Source organism: Stylophora pistillata, chromosome 13, assembly GCF_964205215.1.
Source record: "Stylophora pistillata chromosome 13, jaStyPist1.2, whole genome shotgun sequence".
Classification (NCBI taxonomy): Eukaryota; Metazoa; Cnidaria; class Anthozoa; order Scleractinia; family Pocilloporidae; genus Stylophora; species Stylophora pistillata.
The window spans coordinates 1201900-1217451 of NC_142531.1; the positions used below are offsets into that span (position 1 = coordinate 1201900).

General features: G+C 40.0%; 1 protein-coding gene and 1 pseudogene across 1 annotated transcript; one reads left to right on the top strand and one right to left on the bottom strand.

Annotated features, from left to right (window-relative positions):
* Positions 1-87: 87 nt before the first annotated feature.
* LOC111345729 (EF-hand calcium-binding domain-containing protein 5) lies at positions 88-15543 on the bottom strand. Its single transcript, XM_022953013.2, has 19 exons — positions 14586-15543; positions 13524-13587; positions 13344-13417; positions 12942-13054; positions 12537-12579; positions 12149-12248; positions 9708-10037; positions 9382-9504; positions 8914-9073; positions 8089-8170; positions 6350-6503; positions 5854-5990; positions 5376-5783; positions 4431-4712; positions 4138-4244; positions 3256-3512; positions 2590-2686; positions 1790-2025; positions 88-1155 (listed from the first exon to the last, which is right to left on the bottom strand). Exons 1-19 carry the CDS (start codon positions 15405-15407, stop codon positions 932-934), a joined length of 3813 nt encoding a protein of 1270 aa, XP_022808748.1. The 5' UTR covers positions 15408-15543; the 3' UTR covers positions 88-931.
* Positions 10377-11584, top strand: LOC148717219 (uncharacterized; annotated as a pseudogene).
* Positions 15544-15552: the final 9 nt, after the last annotated feature.

Here is a 15552-nt window from a genome sequence, read left to right on the forward strand (position 1 = left end):
CTTTGTCAGCACCGATGAACCACGGTTTCATCAGTAACTCACCCCCTTAATTCATTAGGGGTACACAGAAATGCATAACACGAAAAATTAGTTACTCTAAGTCATTTTTATTGGAAACTCGCTCCTTGGTCATACCATGCATTAACACACGTGAAACAATCTTATAACTGAATTACACGTTGTAATCTCTAAACAAAATAGTTGCTCGTTCCACACTTGACAAACTCTTGATACAAAAATAGACATAAATAGAAACTGTCTGTGATTAGTAAAAAATGTAGATATATATATATATATATATATATATGGTATGTATAAAACGTGATAAATGTCCTCCTCTTTACAATAGATAGTTATAGAGAAATGGCAGAAGGGAATTGAGTAAACGACGTACGAGCAAAAGCTATTTGAGTATCAACCACAAGCTTACACATCTGCTGCGGAAGAATTTTTTTCTATGTCAACAAGACCAAGTATACTTTTTCCGTGCGCAAAAAAGCTCAATCGTGTTATTTACCATTTCTTTTTGTTTTAGTAGTTGTTGTTTTTGCTGCTGTTGTTGTCGTCGATCTCATTGTTGTTGCTGTTGCTGTGATCCACCTTTAGCCCATTAAAAGCTCATCACTTGCCGTAGATGAGAATAAACGCTGTTAAATTAAGTAAACTTCCTTATAGGAACTCTAAGTCAAACCTATCTACACTCTCCTGCTCTCTGCTCTGAGGCAGCTGACTCAAAATGAGAGGTCCGGTTCTGAGACCATGCAACCGTATGTGCAACTTAAAACGATTTAGCCTAATTTTTAAGTCCTATACTCGTAATCCTTGCTGATCTTCCCCCTTCTCAACCGTATTTCGTCAGAATACCTTTGCGTGGTTGCTTTATGATGGATCTTTGATTCAAAAAATTGATGTCTAGATTAATAAGAGTGAATCACGCGGTCGTTTCCAACCGCGTCCATGTATCCTGAGGCGAGGGCCTTCCCTTTCCAACATCGGTGACCACTTCGCTCTTAGCCTGCGGGCTCACTACTTTTCCCGGGCGTGTTTCACACATCTTCTCTGTGTGTTCAATCAGAGACAAGCAAACGAAAGCCCAATTGAAGAGATACTGAGCCGGTAATGAACCGTGCTTCGCCACTGCACCTTGGGGCACACCTGGAAATCGAAAAAAAAAAAAATACAGAAATGAATTAGTTCACAGTCCCTGCATTTGAAATAGAGGGCTGCTTTCCCATAGAAATTTACAGCATTTACCACAGGGGCGCGTAAGAATAGGAAGGAAGCTCCATCATTTTATTAGTTTGGTCCATAAAAATGTCGTTGATTCGAAGGTAACCTTAAATAATAATATTTTTAGGGAAGAGTAACACCAAAGGAATAGAGTATCAATGGCAATCTCCATTTGGCTCTCGAAAGGAATTCGGGAGTGCACTGGTTTTGCTGTACGTCGATCTGTGGTTGGTTTAAACCCTTTAGCTCCCAGAAATGATTCCTTTGTAACTTCTCTGTATAATATCCGTACATTATCGAGTAAATAGGTAATGAGAAAACTCAAACTTATCAAGTAGAAGTTGTTTTCTTGATCTACCACCAAATTCTCATAACAAATTTACAAGGAAATGTGTAACAGCTAGAGGAGAGAATAACAGTTAGACCTTAGTAGCTGGCGACACCAATCAGACGCGCATCAAAATCACGATTTGGTCGCTCGCAGTTGGCTTTGTTTACTTTGAGCCCTCGTCAGCCCCTTGTAGTTGTTTCATTTGCTCCGGCAGATTCAGACACTCACCCTGTAGCTTTCCAGCTAAGGATTTAGCATCCACATTAACAGTGTTAGCCCTGGCTGTGGGATCGTACGATGTAATCAGACGAACCAGATCAGGGTTGACCATCTGTTTGCACATGCTCCACTCGTTGAATTTGTCCTGCTTCTCCATATCTGTATGGAAGATTCCTAAAACTGCTTTAAGAATATCGTGAATCACTTTGGGCGGATCCTTGTAGCTCTTGATCTCGGCGAAAGCTCTGAGGATTGAAAGAACGCAACAAATTGAAAAACCAACACATCGACCATCACATAGCTGACAAAAAAGAATCATTATACAGAAAGAATCCAAGCTTGAAACTAGTCATAACACGGTCAGGGCGATCGCAGAAGACCTGACGCATTTGTGCTTGGTTTCAATCTGATTTGAAAGACAGTTTTATATATCTTTTTAGTTCCCTGGATTCAATTCACATGTTGGTTTATTAAGGAGTTGATACCTGACTGCGCTAACTTCGCGTAGGGAAGGAGGGAAGGGGATGGGGGCATTCGAGTCAAAAAAAAATAAATAAAAACTCTTCCTTTGAAAGTCGGTCGGTGTTTCTTGAGAAATAGAGATCGCTAAGTATCTGTGTCTCTTCTGTGCGCTTACAAGCAAGCTAGATAAAGTTATAGTAGTACATTTTCACTTCTCACTAGGCTGTTGTAGGGAATCAGAAGTCTACAAATCAACTAGCAATCACTGGGAATCCTTTGGGAGGTGTCTGAGTCTCTACAACTCTGACAACAGTATCTCTATTAAGATCTCCATCAGTTAAATGTACCTGGCGTCCAGTCTCCCCACGTTCTCTCTCAGGTCCAGCAGCATTAGTCGGTCAAACAAAACATCAATACGAGCGTCTTCATACTCTTTTTCCACCTCTGCAGAATGAAAGAACTAATTGTTAATACCTTTTCTACGTGGAAAATGTACTTGTTCAAAACAGTAGCTTCATTTACGCCAAATCCCCGTAAAAGTACGGACTAAAATAGCAAGAGAAGTCGAGGTTTCCACGTCATCATTATGCAAAATATGGAAAGAGACAGATATACGACACCACCTCTGTCTTAACCCTTTAAACCCAAAGTATGACCGGCCTATAATTTCTCCTTACAGTATCACCCTTAAATCAAGAGTAAAAATCATGAGAAAAATGGAAATGATCACCAATTCAAGAAGCTCCTGATTGTCAAACAGATTCTCCTAGTCATTACTACAGGAAATGTAAAGAGAACAGTGTGGAGAATATGAATTTTAATATTAGGGTGTAAAGGGTTGAAAAGCAGATTTCTGCCCAACTGCTACCGCATAGTGGAGGTTTATTATTTACAGATATGTTTCATTTCAAACACTACTGACCTCTTCCACTTCCCTGTCTAGAGAAAATTCCCATAAACCCCATTTGTCAAGCGTTTTCAATGCATAGCCATGTCAAAGCTACCCAGCTTACCCAACACAATGTTTTTCTCTGCCGCTCCACTGGTTATCTCTCGAGCCACCTCTCTGTGCGCCTTCGCTAGCAGTTTGAGCATGCGCTGTATTTCCTTGTTCTCGTGCGGTGGAAGTGCCCTTAGTTCACCGATACTTATGTCGACAACGGCTACAGCTCTCCCTTCTCCGTCCCTGAGGGGAAAAGCCATGTGACGTTCCCCATACGCGTCTGCTGTTATAGTCTCTGAGCTCTCCACGCATTTAAACAAATAGTCCCTGATATATGACACGAAATTTGCATCACAGGTTGGCAAATGATGTCTATATCCAGAGCGACAAGTGCTCTCTAAGAAGGAATCATCTATGAGACATAGAGACCGCGTTTTTCGAGCAAGATTGTCTCTACGTCAGATTGAACTACAATTTCCAGAGTCTCAGTGTGGTTAACCAATAGCCGTTGGGCGTTAAAAATTGACAAATTTTACCCGATAATCGCAAAAGCCATCACCCCAATGAGGCCCTCGTTCCAGGCATGGTTGAAAGCAATTTTCATTCGCGTGTCGAAAGTGATTTAAGACTACATTGGTTCTACCTTACGGTGCCGGGTAATTGGTCCAGAAAACTCCCGGCAGCCTCCAAAACTAAAACAAAATTAATACCACATTGCCACTGGGCGCACTCATTTTCCCGCGCTGACTTCTAATTGGCTCCTAGTGATGTTTTCCTTAGTTCTAACTGGCTGTTTCCATTACTTTTATTTCATTCACCCAGCGAAAAAAACCCTCTGTCACTAACAGTAACGCGCAGTTTGTGTGCGAAGTTATAAAGCCAGAAATAGATATGGTTGCGTATCTAAAACCCAGCCTTAAAATCGTACCTAATGAGAAATTCTGCTTCTCACCTGAATAGGTTGTCTCTTCTGTCCAGCCTTGGCGGACTTGTGTAGTGCTGACTAACCCCGTTATGAGCCAGGGTCATCATTCGGCGCAGGACTAAACCGTCAGATGGCTGATGATAAACAGTGAAGAAAATAAAAATAAAACAACAATTTAAATACGGGGAAGGCCTAAAGAATCATTTTTTCCTGCCCTTATCCATCATGAGACCAACAAAGAGGAGGAAACAAAAACAGAAGAAAAGTTTTCTTCCCCGCTGACTAAAGGCCGACAAGAACGCTGTTAAGGAAATGTATACCTTAAATCCAGGTTCCACTAAGTAAACATTAACATTCTGCACGTTAGGACTCCGTCGTAAGATCCAAGACACTGCTGACTCAGCAACTCGGAGGGTTTTCCGACGAATATCTACAAACTGTATGGCCTGACTCAAGGCTTTGGCCACACCCTGGAAAAAGCTGATCTCATGTGTGATAAACACTGGTTTATGAGGGTCCGCTAACGTGTCGATACCCAGGATACCGATCACTCGCCGCTCATGATCCTTTAGTGGTAGTGCAATAAATGAACCGTCTCCTCCCTGTAACAAAAAAAAAATATGTATCACTAGTTAACATTGATTAACTTATGGCTAGTTGCGCATGTGTGCAAGAAATCACGATGCTCAATGCTACTTTTTCACCTCTACTAAGGCATACCAATATCCTTCCCCACCTCGGCCACAAGAGCACCAACACCAACCACAGACAATAGCTCACCTATCCAATTCCTCGTCGACCAAAGGCATATCTGTTCCAATCTCTTCACAACTGCAACAGATTCGGTACCAAGTTCCGCAAAGGCCGGCTACACTTTCATCGGCACAATTCTGATTAGCTACCCGTGCGGGCGGGTCGGGCTTGGGATTGCCCGCCCTTGCCGCAGGAAAATGCTGGTATTAGCCTACGAGCAGGTACTCATTACTTGCGCTGCAGGACGCGTGTCTCTTTGCCCGCGAGATGAAATCTCGTGTCGAAGCGCTGATAATGAAGGCCTTCTCGCAAGCTATGCTTGTATAAGAAATTGTGGCCGCTTTACATACTTCATAACCGTATGACAACTTCTGTTGCAAGAAAAAATGTCTTCCGGTAATTTTTTCAGCTTTGGAATCTTTTCAAAGACAGTCAAAACAAAGAAAACCACGGCAAATCTAATGATATCCTTAGCTAATTCTTTGCTGTGATGTCACTGCCATAACTCTTACCTCTTCTCTCCGAGCAGGATTCCATAGCGTTACTCCAGAGTGAGTAGACACCTTAGGCACATGGATTGGCTTCCCGGAGTCCACTGCAGTCCAACTCACTGTCTTCATATCTCTATCTCTATACAAAACTTTGCCCACTACGTATGGAATATCATCCACTGTGCTGGATACGTATCTTAGTACTGTCTCACCGCGGTGCATTTGGCTCGGGTCATCGTTGTTTTCAAGCATGCTCACTGAAGAACTCAATATTTTCCCTTTTCCATACTCATCCGCGTCTTTAAAAAGTACATGATACACCGCACGGTAGACTGGATCGAGTTGCGCGCCGCCAGTCTGAGCAGCGGCATCAATCATCGTCATCCATCGTTTTCGTGCATCACCGCGCCTGCGCTCCTCGAAAGACCGCTGTAAATGATAGGGATTACGAGTCAAGAGAAGCAACTTAATGAAACTAAATAATATTTTAGAAGCTCACCTCCACGCTTGTGGTAAGGAAGTGGATCAATGAGTCAAACACGTCCTCTTCTGGAAAAGACTTTACTATAGCATCAATGCACTCACGGAAGGTGCGTTTGTTTAGGGTATTGTCCACTTCACCAAATACCTTCAGGGCTGAAATAGTAACAAACCAATGAAAATATTAGAGTTCAGTGTAAAGACACGAAAAAAGAGAAGGAAGGCATACATGTATCTCCTTATGTACACTCCTGTCAAACATTTATAATGTAAATTCTAAAGAGCTCCTATAACAAATTTCTGCTGAGCGCCATTATTTCTACTCTTCATTGCTATCTTTCCTATCAAGTTGTTTGAAAATACGAAGCAAAGGAGCAGAGAGATGTTTTTCTTGAGTCTTGAGCGTGGGACATAAAATCTGAGTTCCCCCCCAAGATTTCAAACGTCAGACCTCCGCATTTGGTGCACCGATGCTCTACCACACAGACCCACAAGTGAGAAATATCCGCACAAACCTTCCTTGAAGTTGTCAATTCCATCCGAGCGCCATTTGTTCAACACAACTTGAATCTCATCTAGTTCCAGATACCCAGAGGCGTTCACATCCCACAATTCATAGAGCTGATCCACCTGCCGACGCCTCTTGGCTGAACGAGCCTCTAAACGAGCCTAATGGGGAGAATATTAACCACAATATTTAACCTTTTGACTCCTAAGAAAGACTAGCATCTAATTTATCCTAACGATATCAACCCCTATCAATCAATGCCACCCTTGCGCGCACACCACTGGCCTTTATATCAAACAAGTGCCCCCTTCAAATAAGACCCCCCCCTCGCTCTTGAATTGTAGGAATACAAAGAAAACCTGTTTCTATTGCCACTTTATCAATAACTTTTTCAGCTTCAATTATAGCGAGATCAGTACAGGTTAATAGTCTTCACTAAAGTTATTCATGAGCACCCCGTGCGATTATGCGCCCTCCCTCTTTTAGTTGAAATTTGAAAAAAGCGCCTGGGTACTTATTTGAGGAAGTACGGCACGGCATTCCCCCCCCCCCCCCTCAAACAATGTCACAAAATAGAGGCTCCACTCTGCTTTAATTATCTCATACACTGCATTGTTTAACGTCCTCTATTTCACTTCGCAGTTGCATTCGAGCTCCTCATAGCCATCTCCGTTAAAAAAATAATAATCAAACGAAACAAAACAAAACATAAAAAGAAACAAAAAAACAAAACAAAGCAAAACAACGACAGCTAGCAAACTGACGTCAGTTTCAATTAAATCGACATCAAGAGATTTGATGTCAAATATTATACGTCGCCGAAGAGCTCTTAAAATCCCGCACAAAATAGCATGCAGTACGTTTTCAACTCACTATAAATTTAAAATTCTTTTCTATAGACCATGTTCTATCGTAGTTCATTCCGTGATATTCGCGAAACTTCGTCACAACAGACAATAGGGACCTTAAGCAGTCAGGGCGGCAACGCCAAGGAAGACGTCGATTAAAAAGTTAATTTCTACTTTTGATTAGAATTTCGAAACTGGCTGCATGTGTTTACCATTTCATACGGCGCCACAACTCAACCTCAACATAACGTCTATTATAACATAACCAAAGTAAAGCGCGCGCTCTGATTGGTCAATTTAGCGTCCCCCATTTGCCCATGGGTGTACGCTGCTGACGTGAGCAAATGCAAAGACTATTTTTCCGCGCGCGCTTGTTTTTTCTGGTCACGTAAGATTTGTTAAATAAAAGGGAACTCTAGCTACAGTGTGTTAATGTTATGTTATAAAACAAATGGTAAACACCACAGCGTACACTATTGAGTTATGGATGCACTTGGGAGGTTTGCTAAGCACTCAAGAAGCTAGAGTCGCTCTAGGCTATCGCCTCGAGCGACTCTTACGCTTCTTTCGTGCTTAGCAACCTCCCGCGTGCATCCATAACTCAATAGTGTACGCAGTGGTGTTTACCATTTGTTAAAAAGTAGCGTTGAGTTACAAATGGAAATTGAAATAATTTGCCGTTGCGGTTTCGGTTAGCAGACGACGCAAATTTTGCTGATTTCACGTTATCGTTTTGCAAAGGACGGCTGAGAAACGTACTAAGTTTTAAAATGCACGTCCTGAGCAATTGTTCTGCTAATCAGATCTTTTGTTTTTCCACGTTCTCGTTGCCGTCGCCGTCGTGGTTTGCTTAAGGTCCCTAATCACCGCACGGAACTGAATCAAGCCCAATACACACCTTGTTTATTCTTGCCATTCGTTCGTCATCTGTTTCTACATAACTGGCTCTTACGAAACGGACCAGGTCATCAAACACTTGCCTGTTAAATAAAGAAACATGTATAGTTAATAACTATCTTGTATGGATTCACGCACAAGGTAAACTTGTTTGCTTGGTGAATCAGAGTTTTATTAAAGTTGTGGGAGCGAGGTACTGAAGATTTTCTAAGCTAACAGAATGAATTGGAAAGGCAGATCATTTTTTATTCCATAAGGAGAAAAGGACAAACGTGCTGTTGTTAGCCATCATTTGATGAATGCACTGTTCGATTGAGTGAAGTAGGACGAAATCTATCTAGTAATCACAACAACCAACAAGATCGAATGAAAAGGTCACGAGGAGCCAATGACAACCCAATGTGAAAACATGTCGACTGCACGAATGGCGGGAAAAAGCGAGATACCAAATTAGGGGTGGATTGGTTTAGTTTTCCTTCTGATTGGTTGCAAGAGTGGCGAGGGTTTTCTAGACCAATGGTAGAGCAAAGTGCATGTTGAGCCAGAGTAATACCGAGTTACTTTGGACACTTTTGCTCGATGCACGTAGTTGTTTGTGCATCTTTAAGCATTACGGCTTCATTTTCAAGTTCGTATTCCATCCTGGGCCATCTCTGTACTTTCCTGTTCAATCATTGGCTTGTTTGTCATTTTTTTTTTAAATCGTCATTGGCCAATAATTTATAGTCTCTTGAAAGTCGATGATTGTTTTGCATGGCCCAAAAAGAAAGTTGAAATATTGAAATGTTACCCTATGTAATATAAACTATTTGCAAATTATTCTTACTTGATAGGTGTATTTCCAAGAAACTTTTCCAGCAGATGTATAAACTGTGGCTGGTTAAGTGAATTTTCATCAAATGCTGATCCTTCAGTTGCTGACCTGGGTCTCGGCAGTGTGCTGGCTGATGTTTCTGTGTCTTCCTGATCTGACATCTGATCATCAACTAATGATCAAAACAACACAGTGAGAGCTGAACTTTGCATAATACATATATTTTAATAAGTGGTCTTACAGGCTGCATAATAAATGGCATGATCAAAAGTCCTGGTAGTAGGTCAAAGCAACAAAAAGCTCCGGCGGATACATTGGATTAAAAGCAAACAAAAAATTCAGTGGTGCCACAAGCATACAACCAAATTAAAATTACATCATCAACCAATACTTATGTTTTACAGCATTTTTCCATTAAAATATCATTCTCCTCTACAGTATCAAGCAATAAGAAAGAATATTAAAAATAATGAGACATACTTTCATCAGGGATTGATTCCAGCAGCTTTCTGTCTTCTTCTTCATTGTCTAACAATTTTTGCTTTATGTTCTCTTTTTCAACCTCACTGTCTTGCAATTTGTCTTGATTATCATCTTTCTCACCTTTAAACAGAACATGAAAAATCCAACAGGGTGATCAACTGTTTTACCTACTTTTTTATCCACTATTTTAAAATACATCATGAAAACAGAATTCCCTTCTTCTGGATATAATAGAAGATGCCAACTTTGAATTTTCATACGTCTGCAAATTTGGGATGGTGAAGAAACAATAAAATCTACAAAAGAATTGTGATTGTACAAACCTTCTATCTGTTCATAATCATTTCCATCACCAGCTTTTTCTTTTGCTTTATCAATATTTTGCTCTTCTCCTTCCTCAGCTTCTTGCGCTTTCTCGTCCTCTTCTGTTGGTTTCTGGGCAGCATCTTCTTCTGCAGGAGTCCCCTCCTCTTTTGCATCTCCTAATGATTGTTCTGGTTCACTGGCATTCTCGTTCTGCCCATTTTTTTCAGTTTCTGCTTGTTCTTCTTGTATTTTGGCTTCCTCATCTATACCTGTCCCAGTACCTTTTTTGCCCTTTGCCTTTTCATCTTCATCTTCATCTGTGGTTTCTTCTATTTCTAAAACTGGCCCTGATTAAAAACAGGCAATGGTTAAATCAAGATCAAAAGTCCTCAGATAACATCTCTACACATACTGCATGTAAACCAGTGAAAATGAATTCCAAGCCTCTTATCTTCTATCCAGTCGCTGCTCATTAAGCAAATTAGTAAGTGCATGACTGGCTGAAAGAGGTTGTTATGAACTTCTAAGATGGAAAAGTAAAATCTCCAAACTTTCACTCCTACATTTTTTGCTATTTTTACTCTGAGAATTTGGGGTTAAATCAAACAATCTCTTGGTTGATACTGATTTTACCTTTCTTGCCAATCTCTTTGAAAATTCATTCATTCAATATATTTTACTGTAGGAAGAAATTGCTTTTTGGTGGTTCTTCATTAAAGCAGAGTCACAAATCATCTCCTGTAACTGCCTGGAATTCATGATTATTCAATTGAATATCAAATCCCACTTATATAGAAAATCCCATTTATACAGAAAACTACACTGCGGTAATTCAACGCCAGCATCTTTTTATGGTCTTCCGAAAATTCACAAGCCTGGAAGGCCATTGTGACCCATCACTAGCAGCATCGGTAGCCCAACTTTATATGCAGTATCCAAATATCTAGTTTCAGTCCTGTCACCTCTGAGAAAGAATACCTTCACAGTCCAAAACAGTTCCGTTTTCACGCAACAAATAAAACAGCATTCCATCTCCAGCGATGAAGTCATGGTCTCCTTCGATGTGAAGTCCCTGTTCACCTCCATACCTGTGGACTTAGCCCTCACAATAACCAAAGAGAAACTACAACAAGACCAGAATCTAGCAAGAACGTACCAATCTTTCCATTGACAACATTTTGAGACTTTCAGAATTTGTCCTCAACCACAATTATTTTAAATATGATGGCGACCACAACAAACAGATTTTTGGATGCACCATGGGTTCTCCCATTAGTCCTGTTTTAGCCAACCTTGTTATGGAAGAAATTGAGGAAACAGCGATCACCATGTTCCCGTACCCTCCAAAATGGTGGTTTAGGTATGTTGACAATAGTCACTCTTGTATAAAAAAGGATCAAGTTGACAAATTCCACAAACATTTTAACTCAATTACCCCGCACATACAGTTTACTTTAGAATTAGAAAACACCAACGGACAAGACTTGCCTTTTTTAGACACTGTAACAAGTAGACATGGCACAAAAATTCATGTGGATGCTTACAGAAAACTGACACATACCGACTGTTATCTCGATTTCCTTTCCTGTCATCCTACGTGCCATAAAACTTTGTTGTTAACACCTTACTGAAAAGAGCAAACAACATTCCATCTACCAATAAAGGTAGATGGGAAAATATACAACGAGTAAAGGCTGTTCTGCGAGATAACAATTATCCAATGACTTTTATACAGAACTGTGAGAGAGTGTTATTTAAACAACCTGCCCAGACCAACTTCAATGGCTTTGTGATACTGCCGTATGTACAGGGTGTTTCCGAGAAAATTAAAGTCACATATTGAAACAACAAAAGGTCAAAGTAGCCTACAAACCACAACAAACAATCAACAGCCTTTTTCCATGCCCCAAGGAGCGAGACGAACCTGACCACCAGAAGTCAGGCATGGTGTACAAAATCAATTGCACACAGTGTAATTTTAAGTGCTATGGCCAAACAGCAAGGCCATTAAAGACCAGAATTGCAGAACACATAAAGGCAGTTGCAAGTTTTGACTTTAACTCCAAAATCGCAAGGGACTTTACAGACATCAGGGTCGTTGGTTTCGAATCTAATTACCACAAGATACTTTTCCTTGAAGCCTGGCACTCTACTTTTGATCCGAATGTTGGGAACGATCACATGGTACTTCCAGAAGCCTATAAAGATCTCGCACGAGCATCAAATACACAGTTACCTGCGCAAGCTTTGCGTCACGTTTTTGTAACTTTAAATAGCATATGATAACAATCTTTGTTTTTCATATCACTGATGAAGGCTTAAGCATTACCCGAAACCTCTGTTTCAGAAATAACAACAGTCAGAGGCAACCAATTTCCATAAGACTCATCAAATCCCACTTGCCTGTGTTGTATTGAAAACAAGGGAGAACAGAAATTTTAATACTTGAAAAACTTACACTTCCTTGGATTTTGTAGAGAAGACCTTACAGCTTCTAATGCATTATCATAGAATGAGCACATTATATCCAAAATACGCTTTCTGTCCACGTGACCAGCCTTGAGAAAAAGAAGAAAATTTGTCAAAATCATAACATACATTATGTACATGTAGCTGATTTTGGATTATTAGCAGTATGTTGTCTATCTTTTAAGTGTTTTTCCAGCTTTAAGTCGCTGTCAGTGTTGTAATGACACCTATAAAAAGTTACACTGAACTGATCATGAAACAATGATCCAAAATTTCACAATCTTGACAACAGACCTTTACGTCAGGTATTTTAAACAACAAATACAAACTTTAGGTAACAGTAACTTAAAAGGAGGATGTATTTCAGAGTAACTTACATTCTTCATGTCACAGCTCAAGAAAAGGTTCCTCAATGTAAGTCTGTATAGTAAAAAATGAAAATTGAAAAAATAGGCTATTTTGTTTCAGGTTTGGACAACATAAAAAAACTACAATGTCTACCATCCCAAGGGAAAGGAAATTTACAAAATATTCTAGTTGTTGAATAACTACAATTTAACCATATATACCCCCTGACATCAGTATGCATATTCTCCTTTACTGTTCTCTATACATTTTCTAAGGTGCTGACAAAGAGAATTTGTTTAACAATCAAGAGTTTCTTTAGTTGGTGATCATTTCCTTTATTCTCATGACCTCAATGTGTGATTCAGGGGTGAGGTTGTGAGGAGAAATTAAATGTTAGTCACCCTTAGGGGTTTAAGGGTTAATAACACATGTACCTCATGGCTTCTTTCACAGTTGCTATTCTGTAGTGTGCTGCACAGCGAGTTGAGTGTTCAATAAATGCATTGAAACCTTCCTTGGACAAATTTCCAGCATATGGACGAATATACTGAGGTGAAAAAACCGACATGAAATTTAACAACTTATAACAAAAATACACATAGTTGGAGCAACAGTTAAAAAAATGAAAAGAAAAAAAACAACTTAAGGAAAAATACATGGGAAGCATATGCTTCTTTATTTCATTCATAAGAATTTCGGAGCAATGGTCAAAAGTGATAAGAAAAAAAAATAGCCTCTTAAACATAACTGAATGTGAAAACCACATAGTAAAAATGCAAATCCTAAGATCTTGGTCATATCATGAAAGCGCAAAATGTAAATAAAAGAAAACTTACTTCTTTAAATTGTTTAAGATCCACCAATTTGTCAGTGGAGTCTGTTGTTTCAAGAGGAATAAGAAAGGCTGCACCTGCCAGTGTAAATAAACAACCACACTGAGTTCCATGAGTTTTGGAATAAAAAGGGAATTGAAATGACTTTCAAATCATCACAGGGAAGATGTTGCTGAATATTACCTTTTCTGATTTCTTCCGGAAGATTTGCGGCGACTTCTTCAAAAGATTTCAGCACATTTTGAACCTAAAATTTAAGAAAGAATATAAATTGATTGATTTAAATTTCAAAGAAGTTCTTCAGCTCAAAGTATTTTATCCAGATAAGCACTACAGCAGTATTAAAGTAACAGTGGATCCTGCACACTCCAATGAGCTTATACAACTCTAGGATTAGCCCCCTGTTGAGAGCTTTAACTTGAGGAGTCTAAACTTTCACTGTGAAAATAAGGCATTTTCTTTCTACAATAATGCCTTAAGTAAATAAAATAAGAAATGATTCAAGATAATAATAACTTTCATTTATATAGCGCTCATATCCTGAGCTCATGGCGCTTGACAACACTGTGCGGGAGACTTTTATTAGACTGCTAAGCAGGTTACAATCAAATAAAGGCGAATCTAACAGATGCCACCTCCCCCCGGTTCCCAGTAAACAGGCCAGACCACATCACTGTAATCTTGTGAGTGGGTTCTTTAATGTCCCCTGCCTAACCAAATTATCTAACTACTAGATGCAGGAGACGGCACCTAGGGTTTACTCATCCTTATCCAAGAAGACTAGAATGTCTATCCATTTCTTGATGTTATAGAAAGATACCACATTCTCCTCAGTTATTTTAAGACCCTGAGTGTTGGTCCGGCTGGGACTTGAACCCTCGACCTCCCGCACAACAGTCCGGTGCTTAACCAATTGAGCTAACCGGGAGGCATTTAGCTCAATTGTTAGGGAGAACTTTGTCATTTGAAGAATTTGGTTTGAGCAAGTCATGAAAATACAGTAAGAAATAATTCAAGATAAGGGAGAATGTTGTCACTGGAAGAACTTTGGTTTCAAAGGAGTAGAAGTCAAAATGTAATAAGAAATAATAGGGAAGAATTTGCTGTTGGAAGAATTTCCGTCTCAAAAAAATACCAACAGGTCTGACTGAGGGGGTGGGTGTCAGACCCTCCCCATGGATCCACCACTGTTACTGGGTGTTAAAGGGTTAAATAAGACTCAATATTGTTAATGAAGACACTTACAACTGACAGTGGAAGAACCCCATTCCAGTCAGCCGTCCACTCTGGAAATTGCTCCTCTAATGCTATGGAGCGCCGCCGGTTTTCCCTGTTCTTTTCATTCTCCTCTTTTTCTCTTGCTTCACGCCTCTTCTTGGCATCAGCTTTGAGCTTAGCAAGTTTGTTATTTTCCATAGAAAAAACCTCCTTTTTGAGGTCTTCCACTACTTTACGCAGACCCTTTGCATATGGTGAGGCTTCAGCAAAGTTACTATATCTGGGATTATTTCTCAAAAGAAACTGAGCCAAATAATCTATGGGATTAAAGTCTGGACAGAACCCCTCAGAATCTGCCAAATCTCTCTTTTCAACCTCGTTCAGCAGTTTTTCCACCCCTAGAATTAACGTTGGCATGAGGTTTTCCACCAAATACACTCTCACATCCGAACTAATTTCGTTGTCGTTAAGCCAGTCTCTGGCCAAAACATCCAAAGGAACTGTTCTAGTAACAAGCCGGGTAAGCTCTTTAGTTTCTGCATCTCGTTTCTTACGCTCAGCTTTCACCTCGATCAGTCTTCGTGTTATCTTCGTTTCCACGTTACCTCTCCACCGGTTAATTGCACTACGTGTAAAAGCCCTGACAATCGGAGAGGCCATGCTATCCCTCTCCAAAATATGCTGACTCAAAACATCAGAAACAGACAACGCTCTCGGTCTTTCAAGGGAAATGCTCTCTGATCCTTGAGTGTCTTTTTCTTCGAGGTCATCCTTTCCAAAATCGTCCACTTCAAATTCGATATCTGTAGCGTTAAAAGGATCTTTTGACAGCGCTACTTCTGCAGCCATTTTCTTCGATCGCGTTAAGTGGATTCTAATTGGATACTAAGTCAGATTCTAATTTATCGCGGTGATATCAACGTAGAGTTTCTCTGATTTGTTCGCGAATGTTATGACTTCCAACATGGCGGAAAAAGGACAGTTGACTGTATCT

Coding starts and splice junctions, on each gene's coding strand:
- LOC111345729 (XM_022953013.2), bottom strand. CDS start 15,407: ATGGCTGCAGAAGTAGCGCTGTCAAAAGATCCTTTTAACGCTACAGAT. Junction 13,418..13,523: donor TCCGGAAGAAATCAGAAAAG/GTAATATTCAGC, acceptor TTACACTGGCAG/GTGCAGCCTTTCTTATTCCT. Junction 1,156..1,789: donor CTTAGCTGGAAAGCTACAGG/GTGAGTGTCTGA, acceptor TTCGATTTCCAG/GTGTGCCCCAAGGTGCAGTG.